We start from the raw sequence: 21,890 nt of genomic DNA on the forward strand, positions 1-21,890 counted from the left end.
TCCCAGAATTGAATTTCATTTCCACATGTTCTCCAACATAAGACTTGAATTTCCTAGGAGGACTTGAACACAGCACGATTTCAATAGAAGTGCGAACTTATTCTGTTTATCCCAGCCTGAGTGTTTTCCAGAGAGTTCAGCCTGCTGTTGTTTCAGATAAATGTCAGATGAATTTAAGGAGGCCTTTTCGTCCACCCATTCAATCTGAATTACACCAACATTGTATTTAATCACCACCCTTTTGAATAAAACATGTACATTTGAGGATGTAGATTATTTGTTGTTAAAACTGGAGTGGTATCAAATACAAAGAAAACATGTCTTGCCTTGCTTAGGGGTAAAGTCATTTCTAAAAAAGTGTAAAAGTGTATAAAAAACCTGTGAGGATGAGCAGCGTTTAACAGCTGCTTTCATCTCTCAAGATAAAGCAGGTATTATGCAACATTTGTGAGTTAAGGTTGGAGTGTGAGTGAGTTCCTGGTGAAGAGCCTGAGGGAAAACAGTCAGAGCTGCGGAGCACTGAGGCTGTTTTGAATACAGTTCCAGTTATGTTTCTATATAAATAACAGTGTATTGTTGCCCTCTGCTGCTCCTTCTGCTGGCTGTTATAGTCTCTGAGGTGTTGCATTCACTGTCTGCATGCTCAGACTGAACTCTTGCTTTACTAATGTTTGTTTCGAGGAGGGTGTCAAACACTGACGACTTTCTAAAGTGTAAAAATTGCAGAGAAGACATAAATTGCAAATTGTAAATGCGCAAAACTATGAATTTAAAATAATTTCCTGATCATGAAAAGTTGTTTTGATCATAAAGTAAAATACTACATTGCTCATTGTTCTTTTGTCCTTTTGTGTCTTATTTTTGTAATATTTTATCTTGTTTTGGTTGTTTTTTGTCTTTTTTGTATGACTTTTGTCATTTTGATCCTAAAGTAAAATACTAGATTGTTCAGTTCCGGATACCTGTGACTAAATGCTTTGTGCTTTGTGGACACACTGTGATCTGTAAGTTGTAATGTGTAAATGATGGATTGAGGCATAATATTGTTGAAATTTAACTTATTATTCTTAAGAAATTTCAGTTTGTTCATAATGTTTTGTAAAAAGGTAATTCCTTAAATGTGAACATTTTCAGAATGTACTTTTTTTGCACTAAAACAAAGGAAAAATCTGTTGTTATTTATAGATTACTGTGCTGTGATTTTACTGGTCACCTGACATCAAATTGGGCTGAATGTGGCCCTGAACTAAAATGAGTTTTACACCGCTGGACTAGAGGATGTAGGAGGATTTTTCTGTCACAGTTGTGCATACTTTTTACTATAAAGTAAATAACAGAAATAAAAATGTTGACAGAAATAGTTATTGAACTGTTTTGAGATCTGACAAATGATGAAGCCCAGAAATCAAATACAAATGGGTGAATGGTTGAATTAAACTAGTCTGATGTATGACACATGCCTGTTTACTTAATATTTTTGGACATTTAGGATAATTCACAACTACAATTTTTTCTAAAAATGAAGCATGCCAAAACTTTAAAAAAAATAAAAATAAAAATATATTTTTCTTTAACAAATTCCAAAAGTCTTAACAGAATTAATTAAACTTTAATAAATTAAACGTTCCAGTTCTGGTTATTTTATTGCAAGTCTCAATCTTAATTAATCTCATTCAGCAGTTGGATTTAAATCCAAACTGCGAGTTCTTGAGACCGACGTCACAACATGCACTTGTTTTATTCTTAAATTGCTTGTAACTTTAATTTTTATGTTTGTTTTTTGCTCATGTTTTAATTATGTTTTAACTGTGTAGTTTTCGTAACTGTGTTTTGTATCTTGGCAAGGACTCCCTTGCAAAAGAGGTTGTCTTTCTCAAAGGAATTTCTTCTGGTTAAATAAATGTTAATAAAATAATAATTTAAAAAAATGTTAGTATTTCAAATTAAAACTGAAACTAGATCAGCCTTCTGAACCTCAAAACCAGGCATCAGGTTAAAGAGACATGTTTTCTATTTTTAAAATTACCATAAATAAACCATTTATCAGAACAGGAAAAGAAGGGAAGTGTGATCTATGGTAACATCAGGAAAATTAAGCAAATCGAAACTTAAAATGTTCATCTTTCGTCAAAATCTCATTATTCTATATGTCTCATTTAAAAAGCATGAAAATTCAATTGTTCAAACTCAGCATTCCTTGACCCAAATGAAACATGAATGACTCAAATGTGACAAAAAGTGAGAGGTTTCAGCCGAATTGCAGGTAGCATTTTTAAAGAGCAAACCGGAGGAAAGTATGGAACTAAAATACAAGAATTTAAATTACATTTAACTACTATAATTATATATAAAGTATACAGAGTTGTGTTTTTCTTCCACTACTGGTTGTGAGTGTTGCACATGTTGACTCCAGAAAGACATTTAACTATTCCAATTATTAACTCATTTCTTTTTATATGAATGGGAGTTTTTTTAACTGCTCGTCCTCCTTGTCATAGATGAGCTGTTTCCATAAAGGTGCCATAAATGTTGCAGTGAGAAATTGATCAACAATTAGATTAAAGGTCATAGGAGCAAATAAAAATGCCAAGAAGTTGCTTAAAGTTCTGGAAAAGTGTTAAATTCTCTGAAAACTGAGTTTAGTTCATGGCATTCAGCGACATGTTTGAAACCCTAAAGCCATTGACTGACACAGAAAAAAAAATCAAGTTGAGCTAAAATGATTAGTCAACTATTATTAGCTGATGAGCCAAAAATTAAGTGACAACTATTTTGACAATTTTAAAATAATAAAAAAAAAAATGTGGTTGCAGCTTTTTAGTTGTGAGAAATCTACTTTATGTCATCATGAACTGAATTTATTTTGGCTTTTCACCTGTTACATTTAGAAAAAGGAACTTCAACACATTATCTGGAGTTTTAGGAAACATTTTCTGACACCAAAACACCAATCTGCTGATAAAAATAAGTGGAAATGATCATTGTTTGCAGCTGTCTTTGTGAGACTAACATCTGTTTGTGTAACACTATCTTTACAGGTACACTGCTGCCAGAGTCCTCACTAAGACTAGTAAAATCGATCATATCACTGCAGTTTTGGGGTCTTTACACTGGCTTCCAGCCTCTCGGAGGACAGACTTTAAAATACTTTTGTTAGTTTCTAAATCAGTGACCTCTTTTTACCACATGAACTATCTGCTGATATAAGCCTGTTCGCTAGCCTAGCCGCGCTAGACAACCCACGGCAACAAATTTAATTCTCTGCCAGGATGGGTCTAGTTACCCTCCATAAGGCTCAAGGCTGGATTCTCCTAAAACTGGCCGGACCAATCACCATGAAGTGTAGAGTCAGAAGGCGGGCGTAACGAAGTGACGACAGAGGCGTGACGATTCTGACAGAAACAACCAGCGTACAATAAACAGTTATCTTTCGACTCGGCTTTAGCCACAGCCCTTAAAGATTTGAAGCTAAAATTTAACTTGAAAGATAAACAAAGGACGGCACTGAAGTGTTTCATTGAGAAGAAAGACGTGTTTGGACTTATGCCGACGGGATATGGCAAATCCTTAATATACCAGTTGGCTCCGCTGGTTGGGAAGCTAATGGGACTTAGCCACAATCCGCCGGTGCTCTCGGAACTACGTCAGCTTATTCGTTGCGTTGATTGGTAGTATACCTACCCAATTGCTGCAGAGGGATTTGATAGACAACCTTTTAGCCCGCCTCCCTCCCTGTCGAGCTTCCCTAGACCCTTGTGCCGTCAGAAACATGGGTATAGCGTGGCTAGGCTACCTGTTCGCTGTTCCCAGAGTCAGAACCAAAAATGGAGAAGCAGCTTTCAGTTAACCTTGCCAGCAAGTTGATTTCTCGTGATATTTGTGAGTTCACAAATCTCTCAAGAAACCATCTTGCCCCGCTCCCGCATTCACTGTTCGTACAGAGCCAAGTTGGTTCGGGCCAATCACACAGCAGTATTCGTGTGTGGGGTGGGATATCCGGGTGTGAAGACGACACCAAGCACCAGTAGATCAAAACAAACATGGCAACGGAGGACAACGATCGTGTAGATGCTGCTATTAAGTCAGTTTTAGCTGAATCTCGTATCGCTTCTTTGAAGGAAGAACAACGAGAGGCGCTTTGCGCATTTCTGGATGGTAAATATGTTTGTGCTTTTTTACCTACGGGTTTTGGTAAGAGTTTAATCGTTGTGAAGATCCCGCGATTGGCTAAAAACAAACCTGTCAGAGGCGGGACGTACTGTTGCATTGTCCAATCCGTGCCTCTTTCCTCCGAACGGATTTACATGGAGCGGTCCCAGATTGATATTGTGTAGTACTATCAAGTACTACACAATTATTAATCTGGCTATTGCCAGGTTAGCTTTCAGTTTTTGTGCTCCACACATCTGGAACAAACTTCCAGAAAACTGCAGGTCTGCTGAAACTCTCAGCTCCTTTAAATCTAGCTTAAAGACTCATTTACTTATTGTTGCCTCTGATTAATGACTGTCTTAATACCAGCACTGCACTGTTACTCTTAGTTTTAATTTCTTTATTTTTATGATCATAAGACTTCATGTAGATTCTATTGCTTAAATTATGTCTGTAATTAATTACTTTGTCATTATAAAGCACTTGGAATTGCCTCGTGCATGAATTGTGCTAAACTTGCCTTGCCTTATGTGAAGTAAAACTACTGCTTAATTTGAGGCTGAAAAAAGGGAACCCACGAACAGAGACAAAAAAATACACTTAAACTTCTGTTTTCTCAGAAACTTGAGTAAAACCAGCTCTGAACAGAACAACAACGAGCAGCGACATCTGACTGATACAGGCTTTATTAGTAAAACTGTTAAATATTAATTTAGTATTTTAACATTTCATGCATGCACAACATAAGAGATAGGAGTTAAAAAAATTTTTTTTACAAAGAAAAGATAGAAAAATATCTGCCATAAGTCAACACAACATAACACAAAGCTTCTACAATGTTTTTGTGCGTCCTCATTGCACCAGATGTTTTCTGCGTCAGATGATGGGCTTCTTGTCCATTCTGATGGTCTCGTAGGTGTCAGTGCTGTGGGAGGTCAAACCCTGCAGGACACAAAACACAGTGAAAATATACCGACGAGCAACAAGACCTGGTGTGAGAAGTTCAAGAAAACAACGTGACGATCATTTCCTGCACTGAGTCTAAGTGTGATTTTGTGACAGCCTTAAAAAAAAAAAAAAAGTCCTTTACCATCCGCTGAGCGAAAAGCTGTCACTTTATGTCCCTCATGTGCCTTTTTAAAAGTCTTTTTAAGCATTAGAATGAGAAGTCTCACCGCATAGATGCCTCCATCAGCGGGTTGCTTCTGTGGGATGGAAACAAACACATCATGAAGAGCTCTTGAACAAACTATTTTTTGTAAATAGATAAGATATCAACATCCTCCTTTGAGTTCCGGAGGACAAACACGAGCAGATGATCTTATCTGGGCTTTTAAAAATTTATCTCACATGAAAAAAAAAATTGCAGCTTAGGGTGTGAAGCGACACTGATGGAAACTGTGAATGCGAAATGTAAAATAATGTAGGTCGGTGGTCAACTCGAGCTTTCAGGAAATGATAGAATGTGGTTTTCTTTAAAGCAGAACTGCAGCGTTTGACAAGGCAAAGAATTTCCCTTAATAAGTCTCTTGAATGTGTTTTATTCAAACATATAACACTTATTTTAATTTTTACCTCGGGGCGGTTTGCAAGTGCGTAGTTGGACGGTTGCATCTGTGGAAAATGAAGCAGAGAACTCACATGATTGAATGATTCACATATTATTTATCACAAGGCGTAAATTAGACACAAAGGGGGTAAAAAGTGATGAAATATTCAAGGAAATATGAAGTTTGCTTCTATAAGTGGGACATTTTGGAAAAAGGTGACTGACGCAGCAAAAAGGAACAAGGATATTTTTTGTAATCTAAACGAATTTATGCATCATTTATAATGAAATTTAAAATTTTTAACTTTTCAAACCAAAAATATGAAGCAATTATAGACAAAAGTTGAAAAATATCGCTTTTAATTCTGTTTTTGTCACTTTTTAGACACTCACACAAGCATAAAAGACAGTTATTAGCATTCACCATGGTGCATCTTACCCTCAGTCTGCAGTAGAGGACGGTGAGAATGATGCCGTACAGGATGAGAATCCCATCCAGGATATAGCAAAGGTTCATGTTTCCCAGGAAATCTGTACACACAAAAGTCACATCATCTTCACCACTGACCATCGTCGCCTCAAACACAATTATCGAGACCTTCAGACGCTGAAGCTTAAACGTTCAAAGCAGGCAAGAAAGTTTCAATCCTCACCAGCGTATCTGGTCATCAGAGAGATGAGAATATGCGTTTTACCGGGTGGGCTGAAGATGATACGATCTGCTTTGTTGCTCTTCAGTCGGCGAAAATGTCCTCCGAGGTGAAGCTGCTCAAGCAGGAAGCCGGCGGCTCTCTGTCCGTTTTGAAGCTGTGAAAACCACACGCCTACCACACTGCCATCCTCCCTTCTCAGCAGTTCCTCTTAAAGCTCTTGAGAAAAACAATCCTCTTTCTCTTTGCTGTAAAGTTGCTCAAATCCACCTACATTGTATTTCAAAGGCAACATTTAGAAGAGGAAGTTTTGAGCAGCAAAACCACAAAATATCAAAATAGATAGAATCAGGAACCACCGTTGGTCTCTTTAAAATAAGCGACGAAGACGTGTACGGAATAAATGGTTTAATAATGGAAAAATGCCTAGCACACTATACAAGCTACAGTTACCAAAAAGGAAGAAAAATACAACACAAATCTACAAATGATGCTTTTTTTGTTTGTTTTTTTACAGGCCACTTGTTTTCAAAAAGTAAAAACATTCTGAATATTTGCATCATTATAACTTAGGCACCTTTAAAAAATGATAGAAAACAAGTTGATATAAAAAAAACTTTTGGAGCCCAAAATAACTCTATGCATGCATTTTCAGAAAAAAACATTTTGATCACTCAGATGAAATGCCAAACATGTTGGACCCGTTTTTCTGGATATTTCTTCTCAGAAAGGGCCTTTACTTTTCAGTTTTTTTAAAACATATTTGGAAAGAACTGTTGTGTTTGTGGCTCAGAAAACTGTACAAACGGAGCAGCTCAGGTCTCAGCATCAGGACCTGCAGAGGGGGAAGTGTGCAGCTCCTCCACGTCTGGAGAATAAGGCCGAGTTAAAGGGTCAGCTGGTGGCACAAGGCGGTGAGAAGCTACAGCTGCAGAGACAATCACACGTCTGGTTTGGGATTCTTGTGATTAAAACTGTAAAAAAACAAAAAACAAAAAACAACAACTTCAGAATAAAAAGCTGCAGCTCCTAGTTAAACTCCAGCTGCCTGATCAGTGACTGCGCTCCTTCTGTGGACACATTTACACCTGGTTTTACACTGGGATCTGCATTTTCTTTAGATTACAGCCCTTTTTTCTGCATTAAATCATTAAACAGCGGTAGCATATCAGTTGTGCACCATCCAATGAAAACCATGCGTGCATATTTCTAACAATTTCCAGATATTGGAAAAAAAAAAGCTGACAAAAGAACACGGTTTCCACAGAACAGCAAAAATGTGCAAATTAGGGAAGCAGGAATGATGGAAAACTTGCATGTTGGAAAGTGATGCTGTTGTAAACATTCGTATTGTTTTTGCTTGACAAAAATGGAGGCTAGTTATTCTGTAGATTCTTCACTAATGCTGCAATTCATTAATTTCTCTGCAAATTTACCTACTAAATCCATCTTTTTTTCTAAAAAATGTTAGAAAATGGTGAAAAATGTGCCTCCCAGAGTCTAAAACAGCAGCTTAAAATGTCTCATTTCCAACCGATGAAAGATTTAGCAAAAGAGTTTGCTGGATATTTTTCAGTCAGTCTAAAAAAGTGATTATTTGCCTTATTATTTAACACATAAGTGTGCAATCTATGGAGATTACTGCACAGCAAAGCAGCTCAAGATGAAGAAGAATCAACAAAACTGAGCAACTCCATTGCCAAAAGAGAGAGGGAGAGAGAGAGAGAGAGAGAGAGAGAGAGAGAGAGAGCCATGAAATGTGGCAGAAACTAAAAGTAACTTCGACTGTTGTTGGGTTGAGACAGTTTTTGCACATCAGGCTGCAGATGATCTGTAGTGTTTTTAGCATTTAGAAGATTAAAGTGACATTTTAACATGAAAAGCAAATACTTTTTCCCACCAAATGTTGAAAAAACTATACAGATTGCATTAGCTCTTTATTTCTCATAATGTCGAGCCTCATTAAAAAAACAAAATTAACAACCAAACTAATTTTTTCACCCATTTTGCTCTGATTTAAGAGATTAATGCATGTTATGCTCCAAATAGTAGTGACAGTGCATCGCTGAGCTGCACTGTCATACTAACAGACGTGTTTTTATGACTGAACACACTAGTTGATTCTGGCTCAAAGCCACAAACACCATCCTGCTGCCTGATATACTTGTATTTTAACAGTCACCAGCTATAAAATGCACTTCTTGCTCATGTTTGAGTAAAATTTGCTAAAACGTACAGACTGAAAGTGTTTTATAAAATTCTTGAGCCTCTTTCAAAACTAAATAATGTAAATATGAGCTGCAGGTGTCGTCTTTTTGCCAGATTTGGCTCAAATTTGATCATCTTTATCTAAGTAAAATACCGATTACACATGAATACCAGGTGAAATGTGTTTTTTTTAAGTCTTCCTGTTAAAACTGTGACACCAAGAGTATAAAATACCATTGTGAAATAATTAAAGCTGCACATTTAAACAATCATACAGAGTTTGGAGTAACAACAAGTGAGGAATGTACTTCCATTTTTCTTAAGTCACATTAAAAAACAAGACATTTTGGCTCTTTAGGCCGCAGGAAAGCAACATGTTAACTCGCTGCACGTAATGCTACATTCTGTAAGTTACAAAAACGATCAAAAAAAAGTTGCTCCCTCTGATGTAACAACCAGTCAAACACAGTGACACTCTGACGGGGAGCCAGAAGGCAGCAGTACACCATGAGAGCCGAGATCCAGTTGTTTTTTTTTTTAAGACATGAGAAAGAGGAAGTGGCAGATGTGATGTAATCCCCTCCTCTGGTGTTGGCGTGGTGAGTCAGCACAGTAAAGTAGTCCAGTGGTTACAGCAGAAGAAGAGGCATAAGGAGAAAAAAAAGCCCCCTTCAGATAAAACACAACAAACTTTACAGAGTGTTGCAAAGGATAAACAACACAGAATTTTTCTTTTAAAAAAGGAGGGGGCAAGGCATCCGTTTGTTTCCAGGGTTTGGACAATCATCGAGCTGATCACAGTTTGATATCAGAGCATCTGTGATGACGAGGAGGCGACGTCACCTCCTCCAATGGTTTCATTGTCACAGAGAGAGGGAAGTGATTGGACGAGAATGGAAGCACCGTTGTTCACACCGACGTCTCCGACTGCAGTCGCATCACAAACTTGTGGCTCTTGGGGTCGATGAACTCCTCGCCGAGCCGCAGGAAGGGGAGCGACGTTACCGTGACAACCAGGGAGAAGTCTAGACGGCGCAGCGAGAAGACGAGACCCTGGCGGAGCGCCGACGTCACCGGCTCCTCGCTCACCAGAGTCCACTGGCGCCCCCTGCCACCCTGCTGCTGGTACTGCATGGTGGGTCCGGGGCCCAGGTACCGCTCCAGGAACGCCTGACAGGAAACAGGACGGAGGTTTATTATTACAGCTGCCTCTAAAAACTGTAAACAATCCAGTTTGTGTTGGCTAAAATAATCTAACTGAACTGGATGATATTTTTCCACATTGTTTGCTCTGCTCACCACTGTACTTTATTCATCTACATATATTTTTTGTGTTCTTAGCTACTTTGCAAAGCGTCTGAGTGTGTTGAAAAGTGCAATATAAGTACTGTTATATTATTATCATTATAAGTTTTATTATTAATATTTTAGGTATTATAGCTTTAGAAAAATAAACATAAACCCTCTGAACTTTAAACAGATTCAATTCATGATGACACAAAGAAGATTTCTCTCAAATTAAAAACTTCAAACAGATAATTTTTTAATTGAATCGGTCAAAATATTTGCCAATTAATATTCTGTGGATCCGCTAAGAGTAAGCTAATTAACTAATCATTTCAGCCATACATTACTCTTAATTTTTAGGAATTGCAAAGTGTCCAATAATACCAATATACAAAGCCTAGACTTGGAAAAATAGTTAGTTTTCACAGAATATAACACTTTTCCAGGTGACTGACCTCTGAACTCCAAACAGTTTCTGGACTTTTTCTACTCCTGTCACATTTTTGCTCACTGTGGGTTCATTTTTCTCTGCAATATAAATTCCCGCATCTCTATCTCAACAGAGCAAACATGGCTACCACCCCCCCACACATGTCATTCTATATTCCAGATGTCATTCTAGTCATTTCTAGGCTCGTGTAAATATGATTCTGGTGCAGAATTTTTTAAAAATTTCCTTTAATTGCTGTGTTTAGCCTAAAAACAGTCACATTTGAACTATTAAGCCTTGGTTTAATGGTAGTGGATGGGTTGAGCTCACCTTGGGCGTCATGTTGTGTGTGATGCAGAACTGCAGGTGTGTGAGGATGCTCTCCATGCTGTGGAAGGCCTGTTGTCTGGTGGTCCTCAGGTACTTCTGCATGGCCCGGGCCATTGGGGCGAAGATGGCCTGAGCCGCCTCCCGAGGATCCATCACCTCTCTGGGGTGTTTGGGAGACGAAGCCGCCTCGTCCTCGTGGAGACGTTTGATGTGTGTGAAAGCTTCTTCCACCGCCACAACCAGCCTGAGGGATGAACAGACAGAATAGCAGCAATAAATACAAAACGACAATTGATCAATCTGTAGCTAAATTCAAGAGAAATCAGAGGATGAAGACAGAAACAAACCAGCATACCTACAGAAAGTAAAATGCCTATTCGTTTGGTCTAACAAGCCAATATCTGCTGGAATAAAACATGTTGAGTATCTGTCACAGATGCTAAATTCTGCACTTTATTGAAAGCAAATTAAAATCACTGGCAGATACTTGTACTCCTGCAAGAATTCAGCTTCCTGCATAACTTTGAAAGGGCACAAATGATTGCTTTCAGGAGTTTTTTTGTTTTTTTTTTCTTCAAATCAAACTGAGCAACTAAAGGTAATAAAAACTGAAACTTCAGACTTCAAAAACAAAAACCTTAGTTGGCTGTTTTAATACGGATTCATTTTTGGTATGTAAACTATCTATGATCTGGAGGAACTTTTAAGAGGTGATATTTTTGTTGCATTTTTATACCTTTATTTTATAGTGGCAGTAGAGAGAGACAGAAAATGCAGAAATTAAGACCAATTAATGCCTTCCATGTCTCTGTGAAACTCGGGTAAAATACTATGAGATGAGAAAAACATGACAATAGTTCTGTTTTCTGCTTCCAGGATTAATTTTCTGACACTCATACAGTCATCGCTGCAGATTTTACAACACCAAAGCTTAAAAGTGTCACTAACTGTAGATATAAATGTAAATGATTAAACCACAAATACTTCAGAGAGACTGTAGTACACAAAGCAATGTCTAGAAACTTTAAGATTTACTTTATGTACTTTAGTGCAATAAAGATGTTCAAAATGGGTCCACAAGGGTAATCATGATTTAAATTTCGTCATCCTTTCAAATCCTGCGTGCAGCCCAAAATTTGTGACTATTTGGATTCTCTGCACTGCAACTATGCAGAGTGGACACGCACCAGGAAAATAAATGGTGACGAAAACAATTTTTTGTTGTGAGAAAATTCTCTTTGTAAATTTATCATCACAAGAGTTGTAACTGAAGCAGTTGTTACAGGACTTTGGAGATGCTTTGATTTGCTGGCACATTCTCTTTTGTACATTTCCGTATAATCTTAAAAAAATACTGTCACTCTTGTATATTAACAGAATATACAACAGTGACAGTATTTTTTTTATATTATTACTCAGTCAATGAGTGTGGCAGATTATGTGATGATTGCCGTTGGTCGGTCTGTCTGTCTGTCCTGAACATTATTCAAAAACAGATTAATGGATTCGGACGAAATTTTCAGGGAAAGTCAGAAATAAAAGGACCAATTGATTAGATTTTGGCAGTGGTGCGGCTTATAGTCTGGATCCACAGATTTGTTAAAGATTTTTGTATCTTTGTGAGATAGCAGCATGGCGTCACTGTAACCATGACAACATGTGGACAATCACATTGATGCAGCGCCTCATCCTGATCTGATAACTAGCGGCTTTAACCTATAAAATAGTGCAAAGTCACAGCTGCCATTCCAGAAACATCCAGAGAGCCTCAAGTGTTTTTCTGTCTCCAATATAATTGGCAATTCAGTCATATGTATAGCAGACTGTCCCTGTTATAGTGTAAATAAAACTCATCTGTCGTGTCGAAACTATGAATTTGGGAAAACGCGATAGAAGATCTCTATAGCCGGGACTGAAACCAGGAACTCGTGGCTACAAACATTCACTTAGGTTGCCACAGAAGTGAGTTTTTAAAAGTTTTTATTCCATATATTTATGATTTTATTGACTCAAAATGTGTCATGTATGTGTTGTTATTCTGATGTTTATCTGATTGCTGATGTGGGAGTTTTATAAAAGACTGAACTCAGCAGTTTATGGGCTGAAATGCTTTGACATTTGAGACCAAAAGGAAAATTTTTACGCTGTCTGTCACAGCTACATGTCTCAGTGTGTCGCTCGATTTACATTTAGCAAGTAACTGAAATGAATGAAGGAACAAAGACAAATTCAGCTTCAGTTTCTGCTGGAACAAAATTATTTGTGACATCAAAGTCTGACTGTAGGCATCAGATTGAGCCCAAAGTCACTACTTTGATCGGGGTTTCCCTCATTCAGACAGGATTATCTATCATCTGCATGTCTCTCTCTGCACAGGTTTCATTTGCAGCTTTAAACACAAAGCGAGTCTGCAGATTGTCTCTGACCTGGCCTTGCGTTTGCGGATCCTGCGGTCCATCTCGGCCTCCTCGTAGTAGTACTCGTTGTGGGAGTTGTCTCTCCTCCTGGCAGCGGCTGCTATCATGGCCCGGGACTGGCCTGTGGAGTTGTTGGTGGTGCTTTCTACAAGACATCACATGCAGGAGGAGGATTAGCGGGTTGCATTTCAGGTATTTATCCCACACTCAAGTGAGAGCAGGAGGAGGATAACGTTTACTTTTGATCTCTCACAGGCAGTGTCCAGGTGTGTAAAACTGCGTCAGTTCTGACGTAAAAAGACAAAGCTGTGGATTAAAGACGGGCGTCAGAGCCGTATAGAGGCTGTATTTACCGTCCAGGGAGTAAACCTTGAAGCCGGTCATCTTCTTGGACAGGATGGACTTGGGCAGGTTGAGCAGCGCAGGATTGTAGACGGTAAAGTCACTGTAATAGCGGTCCAACACCCAGACGGCCGCCCGCTGGATACTGAAACACAGAGTCAGTAAGCAGATGTCAAATACCAGCTGCTGACTGTACACAGACACACTGCAGACAATACACACACAAATGCAAAACATGTATCATAGCAGCAATTTCATATTTATGCGACTGTAAAATCCACATATTTATGTGGATGTAGAGTAATATCACACTTCAAAGTGTCATTAACGTATAAAGATTGATACGTGGACATTTGGAAAGAGCAAAAACGCTCATTATTTTCAAAATTTCAGGTCTCTTTAGATCTAAAATATGCCAGTATTTGCTGAGATTTTTGAGAATTCTTAATAAGAACTGAGGTAGTTTAAAAAAAAGAATTCAGTGATGAAACTTAGAAGAAATCTTCTCAAATTTTAACTGTATGATGCTGTAAAGATGTCAAAGCAACACTTATATTGACCTTGTTGCATATTCTGAATATGATTTAGCTATAACTGGCATAGACTGTCCTAAAGAAGGGTGCACCAAATAGAAAAAAAACAGAGAAATGAATTGGAACTAAAAAACTGTTCTGCCATCAAAACATGCTGTAGTTACACACATGCATATATAGCACATCACCCTTTCTAATATAGACAATAACATAGGACCTTGACACACTGGAATCTACTTTGACTTTTACTGTCTGATGGAACGATGAGTAATGACCCTTACATGCTTTCATAGAAACAGCTGTTTACAAATGAAAAAAATCAGTTTTCCTATGAATACCGTAGGAATTTTTTGCTATTCAATAAAAGAAGCCACATTTGTTACTCCACCAATGAGGTAGAGCCTCGGCAGAGTTATGTGGCGGTTAGGCTTGTCCATCTGTCTGTTTGTTCGCAATATTACTCAAAAACGGACTCACGGATTTGGATGAAATGATGCAGCTTACAGTCTGGATCCACGTATTTGTTAAAGATTTCTGTATCATTGTAAGACAGTGGCATGGCGTCACTGTAACCATGACAACAAGTGAACACTACATCACCTGCCTGCTGATGTTTACATGGTTGTGATTCTACTAAAAATCCACTGCTGTGGACTTATCATGACTTATCCGTCAGAAATTGATTAAATTGTGGGGATGTTTCCGAGTGCCATCAATTCCCACCACCCGCTACATATTTAGGTCACACAGTTCAGTATCTGCACATGATAGTGTACATGCATAACACACCTGTGCTCAGCACAAGGTCATTTTGTTTGTGGGTACATCTATATGAAATCACGGCACGTTCTATTGTGGCGTGATTTCTGATAAATTGTTTCAAGATTTCATCTGTTGGAAATGATACAAAGACTGAGCCTTGGCGTAGTACTCTGAGAGCTTTTCTTGTTGTTAAATGTTGTCCAAACAGAGGCAGTATAAAAATTGCGAGGGTTTTCTCTGGGCACTCCGGCTTCCTCCCACAGTCCAAAAATATGCTGAGGTTAATTGATCATTTTGATTTGTCCATAGGTCTGAATGTGAGTGTGATTGTTTGTCTCAATATGTAGTCCTGTGATAGACTGGCGACCTGTCCACTGTGTCCCCTGCCTTCATCCTAAGTCAGCTGGGATAGGCTCCAGCTCCCCGCAACCCTAATGAGTATTAAGCCGCGTATAGATAATGGATGGATGGATGGATGGATGGATGAAACAGTGAATGTCACGTGTAATGACAATAAAAGTGTTTAGTGCTGAGGTTGTCACAAACCTGAGGTGTCCCACATTGTAGAATTTGCTGGCCCCGTCGGTGCTCCGGACCACCTTGAGGCAGAAGGCCGGCTGCATGTGTCGGACCTCCAACAGCACCAGCGCCAGGTACTGGATGAAGAGCAGAGCGTCCACCAGCGAGGCAGCGTACTCCACGATGCCCCGGTAGTCCCTCTCCCGGGGCTCCAGCACCCGAACGCCGTAGAACAACCAGTAGGATGCCACGAACAGGAACACCAGCACCATCAGCAGGCAGCGGAAGACGAAGAAGCGGGGCAGGGTGGCTCTGGGCGACCGGAGGAACAAGGCCCAGGAGGAGATGAGCAGCACCAGCAGCTTGAAGGCCAGCGAGACGTAGAGACCTTCGCAGGGCGTCCCGCAGGGCTCCAGGGCATCGCGCCACAACACCTGAGGGAGGATGAGGAAGGCCAGTGGGGTGACGAGGGCAAAGAAGCTCAGGCAGCCGCCCAGTGCTGGTCCAATGAAACGCTTGCACTCCAGCGGCGTCGACTCCTCCAGATCTTTGGTGACTCGGGTCAGGTCCTCATTGGAGATGCTGTGCTCCGAGGTGCCGGTGACGACAGTGGTGGTTTCTCCCCAGTTATCATCCTGCAGGACAAGAGGAAGAAACAAAGGTGCGTGTTTAGGGTTCATTTTCACCATCTATATAAACTCTGCTAAATACTCAAGAGTTTTAATTTGAAATGCAACAAAGCTGTTGAAGAAATACAAGTTTGTCTGACTGTATCTGCAGATTTCACCGACATACACTGCTCAATGACACTATAAACACTAATCCAACAAAACGTCTGGGATCTGTTCAGTCAGAAAGCGTAAGTGATTGTGAATTTTGGTTTCCACTGTCCTTTCATATGTCATTTTGTTCTCAATAACTCACACAGTGAGTATAAGTGATTGAAGTGTTCCCTTACATTTTTGAGCAGTGCATGTTTGGTCATTTTACTCACAAACAGTGAAGTAGATCTGATTAGCGCTGATTTGTTGATCCAAAGAAATAAGTGAGAGCTATGTAAAACTGAATAGTCACTGTTTCTAGCTTTTTAGACGTAAAGACTTGCAGCTTTTCTACTTGCACATATTCAGTGCTTTCGGATATTTCAACTATTTTCAAGCCATTTAAAGGTGTCATTTTGGTCTTGTGCAAACGGTAACAGTTTTTCACAATACTGGATCATTTCATCTCAAATCCTTCCATTTTTTTTGAACAGTTTTTGGTATACTATCTTAGATTTGCCTGAATTTTTCACAACAAAGAATATGGATATTCATAATGGTATCTGTTATGTGTTTTCTTTTTTTTGCCCATTGACTCAGTTTTAGAATTTTTTTCGCCTATTAAATTTGAAGCTCTGGTTGAAGGACAATATGTCAGGAACTACTAAAGATAAAAGCCTGAAATTTTCAGATTTAATTCTCATTATGCCAACAATTTACAATCTGAAATATTGAACAGTTAGGTCACATAGTCTCTGATTTTGGGTGGGTTGAAACACATACAAAAAAATTTAAGCGGTCACCAAAGTCCCATCTTTGAGCACACATTAACAAAAAAATGACAGTAGTAAATTCTTAATAAAATGTTATCAAAGAAAGTACTTGATCAATTAAATCAATAAAAAATGTCCCTGATTTTGATTTAAATCTCAATTGCCTTTGAGAAAAAAAAAGTTTGAAGCAAATCAGAGATGGTCAAGCAGAAGGTTCCTGACGATCTGAGCTGGAAAAACCCCGTGTTGACATTTCATAAAGCAATGAAACATTAAGCAATTAATCAAATAAAATTGCAAGAATTTATTCTACATCGAGACAAAAGCTTAAGATGTTTCTATTAAGGCTTGAGCAAATCCAGCAGAATAATGTCAGACATTTTAATCCTTCTCAAGTCGGTCATAATTCCTGGAAAATTAAAACTAAAAGTTATGAAAGGAACCAGGGTGTCAGCATCTTTGCCTCAGGAGCGGTGACAGGTTGGTTAAGCTTCATACAAAATGTTATTTGAAGACAGTCTCATTTCAGAACAAATATGTTTCCTCAGGTGCCTCGATGAAAACAGCCTCTGCACTTAAAATAATGTATCATTTACTCGAATGTCAACACCTGCTGAAACTAAATGACGGACAGCTCAAGCAAAACACACTAAAGGTGCAGAGAAAGTGAAAAGAAACAATTTTTACATGATTTTCTAAAACATGCTAAACAAATACACTTAAAAGGGCCGACATAAAATCAAAATACTTCCTTTTGATATGACGAAAAAGAGCAGAGAGGGCACAAATCCAGCATCAGATACAGAAAGGGCGGCGGATGAAAGCTATTTCAGGTGACTAAGTGATGCCTTTAACTTCAGTTAGACATTTATTCTTCCAAAAACAAACTGAATATTTTAACAAAGATATCCTCAGTGTGTTTTGAGCCTGCAAGCGCTGCACGTGATACAAAATGACATGATCTGTATGCAGATTTAACATTTAACCAATGTAAATACAACCATCCATCCATCCATCCATTCTCTATACACCGCTTTATCCTCACTAGGGTCGCGGAGGGTGCTGGAGCCTATCCCGGCTGACTCGGGCGAAGGCAGGGGACACCCTGGACAGGTCGCCAGTCTGTCGCAGGGCTACATATACAGACAAACAATCACACTCACATTCACACCTACGGGCAATTTAGAGTAACCAATTAACCTCAGCATATTTTTGGACTGTGGGAGGAAGCCGGAGTGCCCGGAGAAAACCCACACATGCACAGGGAGAACATGCAAACTCCATGCAGAAAGATCCCAGGCCCAGGTTGGGATTTGAACCGGGAATCTTCTTGCTGCAAGGCGAACGTGCTAACCACTATGGCACTGTGCAGCCCTAAATACAACTAATGCAGGTGAAAGATGAATAAACATGCACTTAAAATAGATAAATCAGCGGTGTAGCTGACCCTGTCATCTCCGCGGGTCGACTCTGCATCCAGCAGCGGCTCTCCAGGAGTTTGTATAGTTACTGATTTGTCTCCACGACTGCTGCTGTCTCGGCTCTTGGAGCGATGACGGTCCCTCCGATCCCTGAAACACAACAAAATGTAGAGTTACTGTGTGGAAAGCAAGGCTTTCTTTCATATGCTTCTTCTGTGATGACTCTTTGGTGTTTTGAAAACGGAAAAATGTGAGATGTTCTGTCGTCAGGGATGTTATTTATTAAGTTAGGAATGTAAGAGTGCCTGGCCCACTTGGATTCATGGTGGTGAAACATTGCCATCTCATTGCATTACTCACTATTCAACAGTATTTTCATCAGTTAAAGGGGAAATTCGTTTTTTTTCAACCTGGGGTCTGTTTCCATATGTCATTTCATACATGTGAGTGATGGAGAAATGAATTTTCGACATAGCTCCAGTATTTAGCCAGGCAGGCAGCTTAGCAGCTCAGCTAGCAGCTCGGCTAGCGAAAAGTATGGGGCAGCTGGCCCCCCCGCGTCAAAGTCCGCCCTAACATGCTTTTTCCCCCACACTGACCGGCTCAGATAGTCTCAATGAGTGTCCCACAACATACTAGAGATGAGAAGTGAACGAAAACCTCCACATTACCTGGCGATCGCTCTTTGTTGTGGTCTGTATCCAAATCTCAGGACGCTAGAAAGCAAATCTCGTTCCGAAATTGTGCGATAGCTCGCGCCAAAACTGGTGTTTTGGCGCGAGCTCTCGGAAACAGACCCCAGGTTGAAAAAAAACAAAGTTCCCCTTTAAACTACATTTCCAAAGTTCAAAGTTGTTTTTCCTCTAATTTAAACCAAACTGGCCCAACAGTCACCAACTGATTTGACTAATTTCTTCTTAACTTTAGCTTAAATCAAGTATTTGCACACTGATTTTATTTAGAAACAGTCAGTGCAAATAACAAAAGTTATTTAAGACACTTAAACAGCTGGTTAAGATCTGAGTTTACCAGATTATGTCATTAAAGCATGTCAAGAAAGACAGAAGTCAAGAGCTTGCATTCAACTCAACTGTACAATAAACAAATAATCCTGACCCACCACGACCCATGCCCCACAACTCTCTTGTATGCTCCTTATTATTAGCTCTATTTTCACATTGTACCTTTTTTTAACTTTTAATACTGAATTTTATTGTAAATACCAGCAATTCCTGGCACCTTTTTGTAAACCATGTAAGACAATGAACTGAAACACAGGTTTGCGTTGATGCCCTCTGGGAGGCGCTATCTTGCTCCCAGTAGGAAAACAAACCGATGCGCCAACTCTTTTATTCCTTCCGCCATCAGGCTTTTAAATGACAGTGACAGTGTTGTTTTGTAGTTTTTAATGTATTTTAGGTATGTATGGATATTGTGCACTTTGTCACTGTTGCACTTTATTGCTGGACCCTTCACCAGACCTTTGACAGATCCAAGTCAAATGTATGTGGAAAGGTGTTTAATGTCCTGTCCTGCTGCGACCCATGTCTGCAAACTGAATTGCCCCTAGGGGATAAATAAAATTATGTGAATCCTTTACTTTACTTTATTTATTTGATTGGGACAATGCATGTTAATGAACAGACATGAAAAAAAAAACATGAAAGTAAACATGCCAGATTATAGCCTTCAGGCTAATTTTCATCTGTAGTCCCACGGGACAGGGTATCCTGAATAAATACCAATGATTTTTGCAACTTTTTTGTAAATATCAGCCTTCTGTTGGCACCATCTGTCTATCCATCTATATGCAGAACATGCAGTGAAATGCATAATGACTATTCCACAAGGCTGGGCAAGACCCCTTAGACATGATAGAAAATTTTTCTTAGAGACAGAAAAAGTGATAAATACTAAGTAGTAGGGAGAGTGTGAAACTAAAGTGGTGTACATTGTGTAAGAGCTGCAGTCGTGTGTGTATTTATCTAAATGTTACAGTCATATCTACATTGTGAGATGTCAGGCAGCATAGTTCAGGATGGAGTTCACACAGACTCAGACACAGCAGACAGAAACATATGCAGCAGCTGTCCATGATCATGAGGGATTCTTGGTTCGATGTTAAAATGACGTACGGTTTCGCCCACCTGTGCTTGCGGGAGCTTCTGGAGTGGGACGACTTGTATGAGTAGCCCGAGTACTGTGACTCGTTGTCCATGTCTCGGGTCGGCGGTGGGCGGGCTTTACGGGCCCCGCCTCCTCCTCCTCCCCGAGTACCGCACTGCTCGCCGACTCCGCCCAGCTGGCTCTTACGCTCGGAGATGGACTTAGTTGACAGAGTCAGGGGCAGCTTGAGCAGGTCAACCTTACTCCTGAGGGAATCTATCTTGGAGGCCGATGAGGAGGGAGGCAGGAGAAGGGAGGCGGGGGAGGCTATGAAGAGGAGGACGAGGAGATGAGGAGGAAGAGGGGTGAGGGAGGATGATGGGTAGGAGAGTCGCAGCAGGGGACAGCTGACGTGGATGCAATCTAAAAGAGAAGGCAAACAGAGAGAGAGAGAGAGAGAGAGAGAGAGAGAGAGAGAGAGAGAGCTGTGGTTAAAACTGAAACACTGATCAGTATCAGTTCATCTGTTTTGGATTATGTTTGTGGTTTTCTGACAGACTTGTTTCTTCATCACAGTCTACAGATTCTCAATGACTTTGAATCAGATCTTTGGGGAGTTCAGTCTAAATTCTTAATTCTAGCCTGATTTAACCATTTATTTACCATTTTTGATGTGTCTTTAGGGTCATTGTCTTGTTGGAACATCTAACAGCATCCAAGATCCAACCTTCTGACTGATGATTTTAGGTTTTGCTGAAGAATTTGGAAGTAGTCCTCCTTCTTCATTATTCCACTTTGTGCAAAGCACTGTTTCCACTGGCAGAAAAAACAGCCCCAGAGCATAATACTGCCACCACCATGCTTGACAGTAGGTTTGTGTTATTGGGGTTAAATGCCTCACCTTCTCTCCTTCAACATATTTCTGGTCGTTTGGCCAAACAGCTCAACGTTTGCTTCATCTAAACAGTGCTGTCTTTGCAGCAGGTGATAGTTGGTGTTTTCTTCCTGATTGTAGCATTGACATAACTGTACCATGCACTTTATACTTACAATCGTCTGCACAGATGATTTTGGGATCTGGTTCTGCTTTGAAATGGCTACAAGTGACTTTCCTGACTTGTTCAAGTCAATGAATTGTATGATTTTCAACAGAAATCAACTGGACTTCTCTTGCAGGTTCTTAAAGACGTTTCACCTTCATAGAACAGGCTTCTTCATTTCTGAACTGTACTCCAACCAGTTGATTTCACTTTTGAACTGAAGAAGCCTCTTGGATGAAGGTGAAACATCTTAAGAACCGACAAGAGAAGTCCATTTGATTTCTACTGAAGCTCCTACGATTACCATGACCTGGATGACTGAGAACTTACAAAGACAAATTGCTTCTTTACTGAGCCCCTCAGACCTTCCCATTACAGTATTTTAACTTATTCTGAGAAGTGTATTAAATGGACCCTATTTAAATTGGTTCAGAGGAGTCACCAGCTGTAGTCAATCGTAATCACTCACGAGAAGTTAAGAGGCCATGTCAATAAGTACATTTGATTAACACAACTTCCTACATCACCAAAACTAAGCATTTAAGTTGCTGGAGGTATATTTTTGACCGAGCAGATTGTGTCATATTACCAGAAGACCCATAATAAATCT

The 21,890-nt window shown here is 39.6% G+C and overlaps 2 protein-coding genes across 3 annotated transcripts; both read right to left on the bottom strand.

The window, feature by feature from the left end:
• Positions 1-4,820: 4,820 nt before the first annotated feature.
• LOC110957469 (high affinity immunoglobulin epsilon receptor subunit gamma-like) lies at positions 4,821-6,651 on the bottom strand. Of its 2 annotated transcripts, none has more exons than XM_051953430.1 (5): positions 6,355-6,651; positions 6,141-6,232; positions 5,728-5,766; positions 5,243-5,357; positions 4,821-5,094 (listed from the first exon to the last, which is right to left on the bottom strand). In XM_051953430.1, the coding sequence occupies exons 1-5, from the start codon at positions 6,368-6,370 to the stop codon at positions 5,072-5,074; spliced, it is 285 nt and encodes a 94-aa protein (XP_051809390.1). In that variant the 5' UTR covers positions 6,371-6,651; the 3' UTR covers positions 4,821-5,071. The 2 variants fall into 2 exon arrangements, with proteins under 2 accessions (XP_051809390.1, XP_022059208.1); XM_022203516.2 differs by having other exon boundaries at positions 5,328-5,357; positions 6,355-6,517.
• Positions 6,652-6,744: 93 nt separating this feature from the next.
• On the bottom strand, positions 6,745-20,663 carry LOC110957468 (vang-like protein 2). The gene is made up of 7 exons (XM_022203515.2): positions 20,282-20,663; positions 18,161-18,284; positions 15,207-15,814; positions 13,377-13,510; positions 13,033-13,168; positions 10,607-10,850; positions 6,745-9,729 (listed from the first exon to the last, which is right to left on the bottom strand). The coding sequence occupies exons 1-7, from the start codon at positions 20,350-20,352 to the stop codon at positions 9,469-9,471; spliced, it is 1,578 nt and encodes a 525-aa protein (XP_022059207.1). The 5' UTR covers positions 20,353-20,663; the 3' UTR covers positions 6,745-9,468.
• Between the last annotated feature and the right edge of the window lie 1,227 nt (positions 20,664-21,890).

The sequence above is a fragment of the Acanthochromis polyacanthus genome, chromosome 9 (genome assembly GCF_021347895.1).
Source record: "Acanthochromis polyacanthus isolate Apoly-LR-REF ecotype Palm Island chromosome 9, KAUST_Apoly_ChrSc, whole genome shotgun sequence".
Lineage (NCBI taxonomy): Eukaryota > Metazoa > Chordata > Actinopteri > Pomacentridae > Acanthochromis > Acanthochromis polyacanthus.

Excerpts from the sequence above, each read along its gene's own strand:
- LOC110957469 (XM_051953430.1), bottom strand. Across the intron at positions 5,358-5,727 it reads CACTTGCAAACCGCCCCGAG|AAGCAACCCGCTGATGGAGG; the intron begins GTAAAAATTAAA and ends TCCATCCCACAG. Across the intron at positions 5,095-5,242 it reads AGCTTTTCGCTCAGCGGATG|GGTTTGACCTCCCACAGCAC; the intron begins GTAAAGGACTTT and ends TGTGTCCTGCAG.
- LOC110957468 (XM_022203515.2), bottom strand. The coding sequence starts at position 20,352 with ATGGACAACGAGTCACAGTACTCGGGCTACTCATACAAGTCGTCCCAC. Across the intron at positions 15,815-18,160 it reads CGACCCGCGGAGATGACAGG|GATGATAACTGGGGAGAAAC; the intron begins GTCAGCTACACC and ends CTTGTCCTGCAG. Across the intron at positions 13,511-15,206 it reads TACAATGTGGGACACCTCAG|TATCCAGCGGGCGGCCGTCT; the intron begins GTTTGTGACAAC and ends TCTGTGTTTCAG.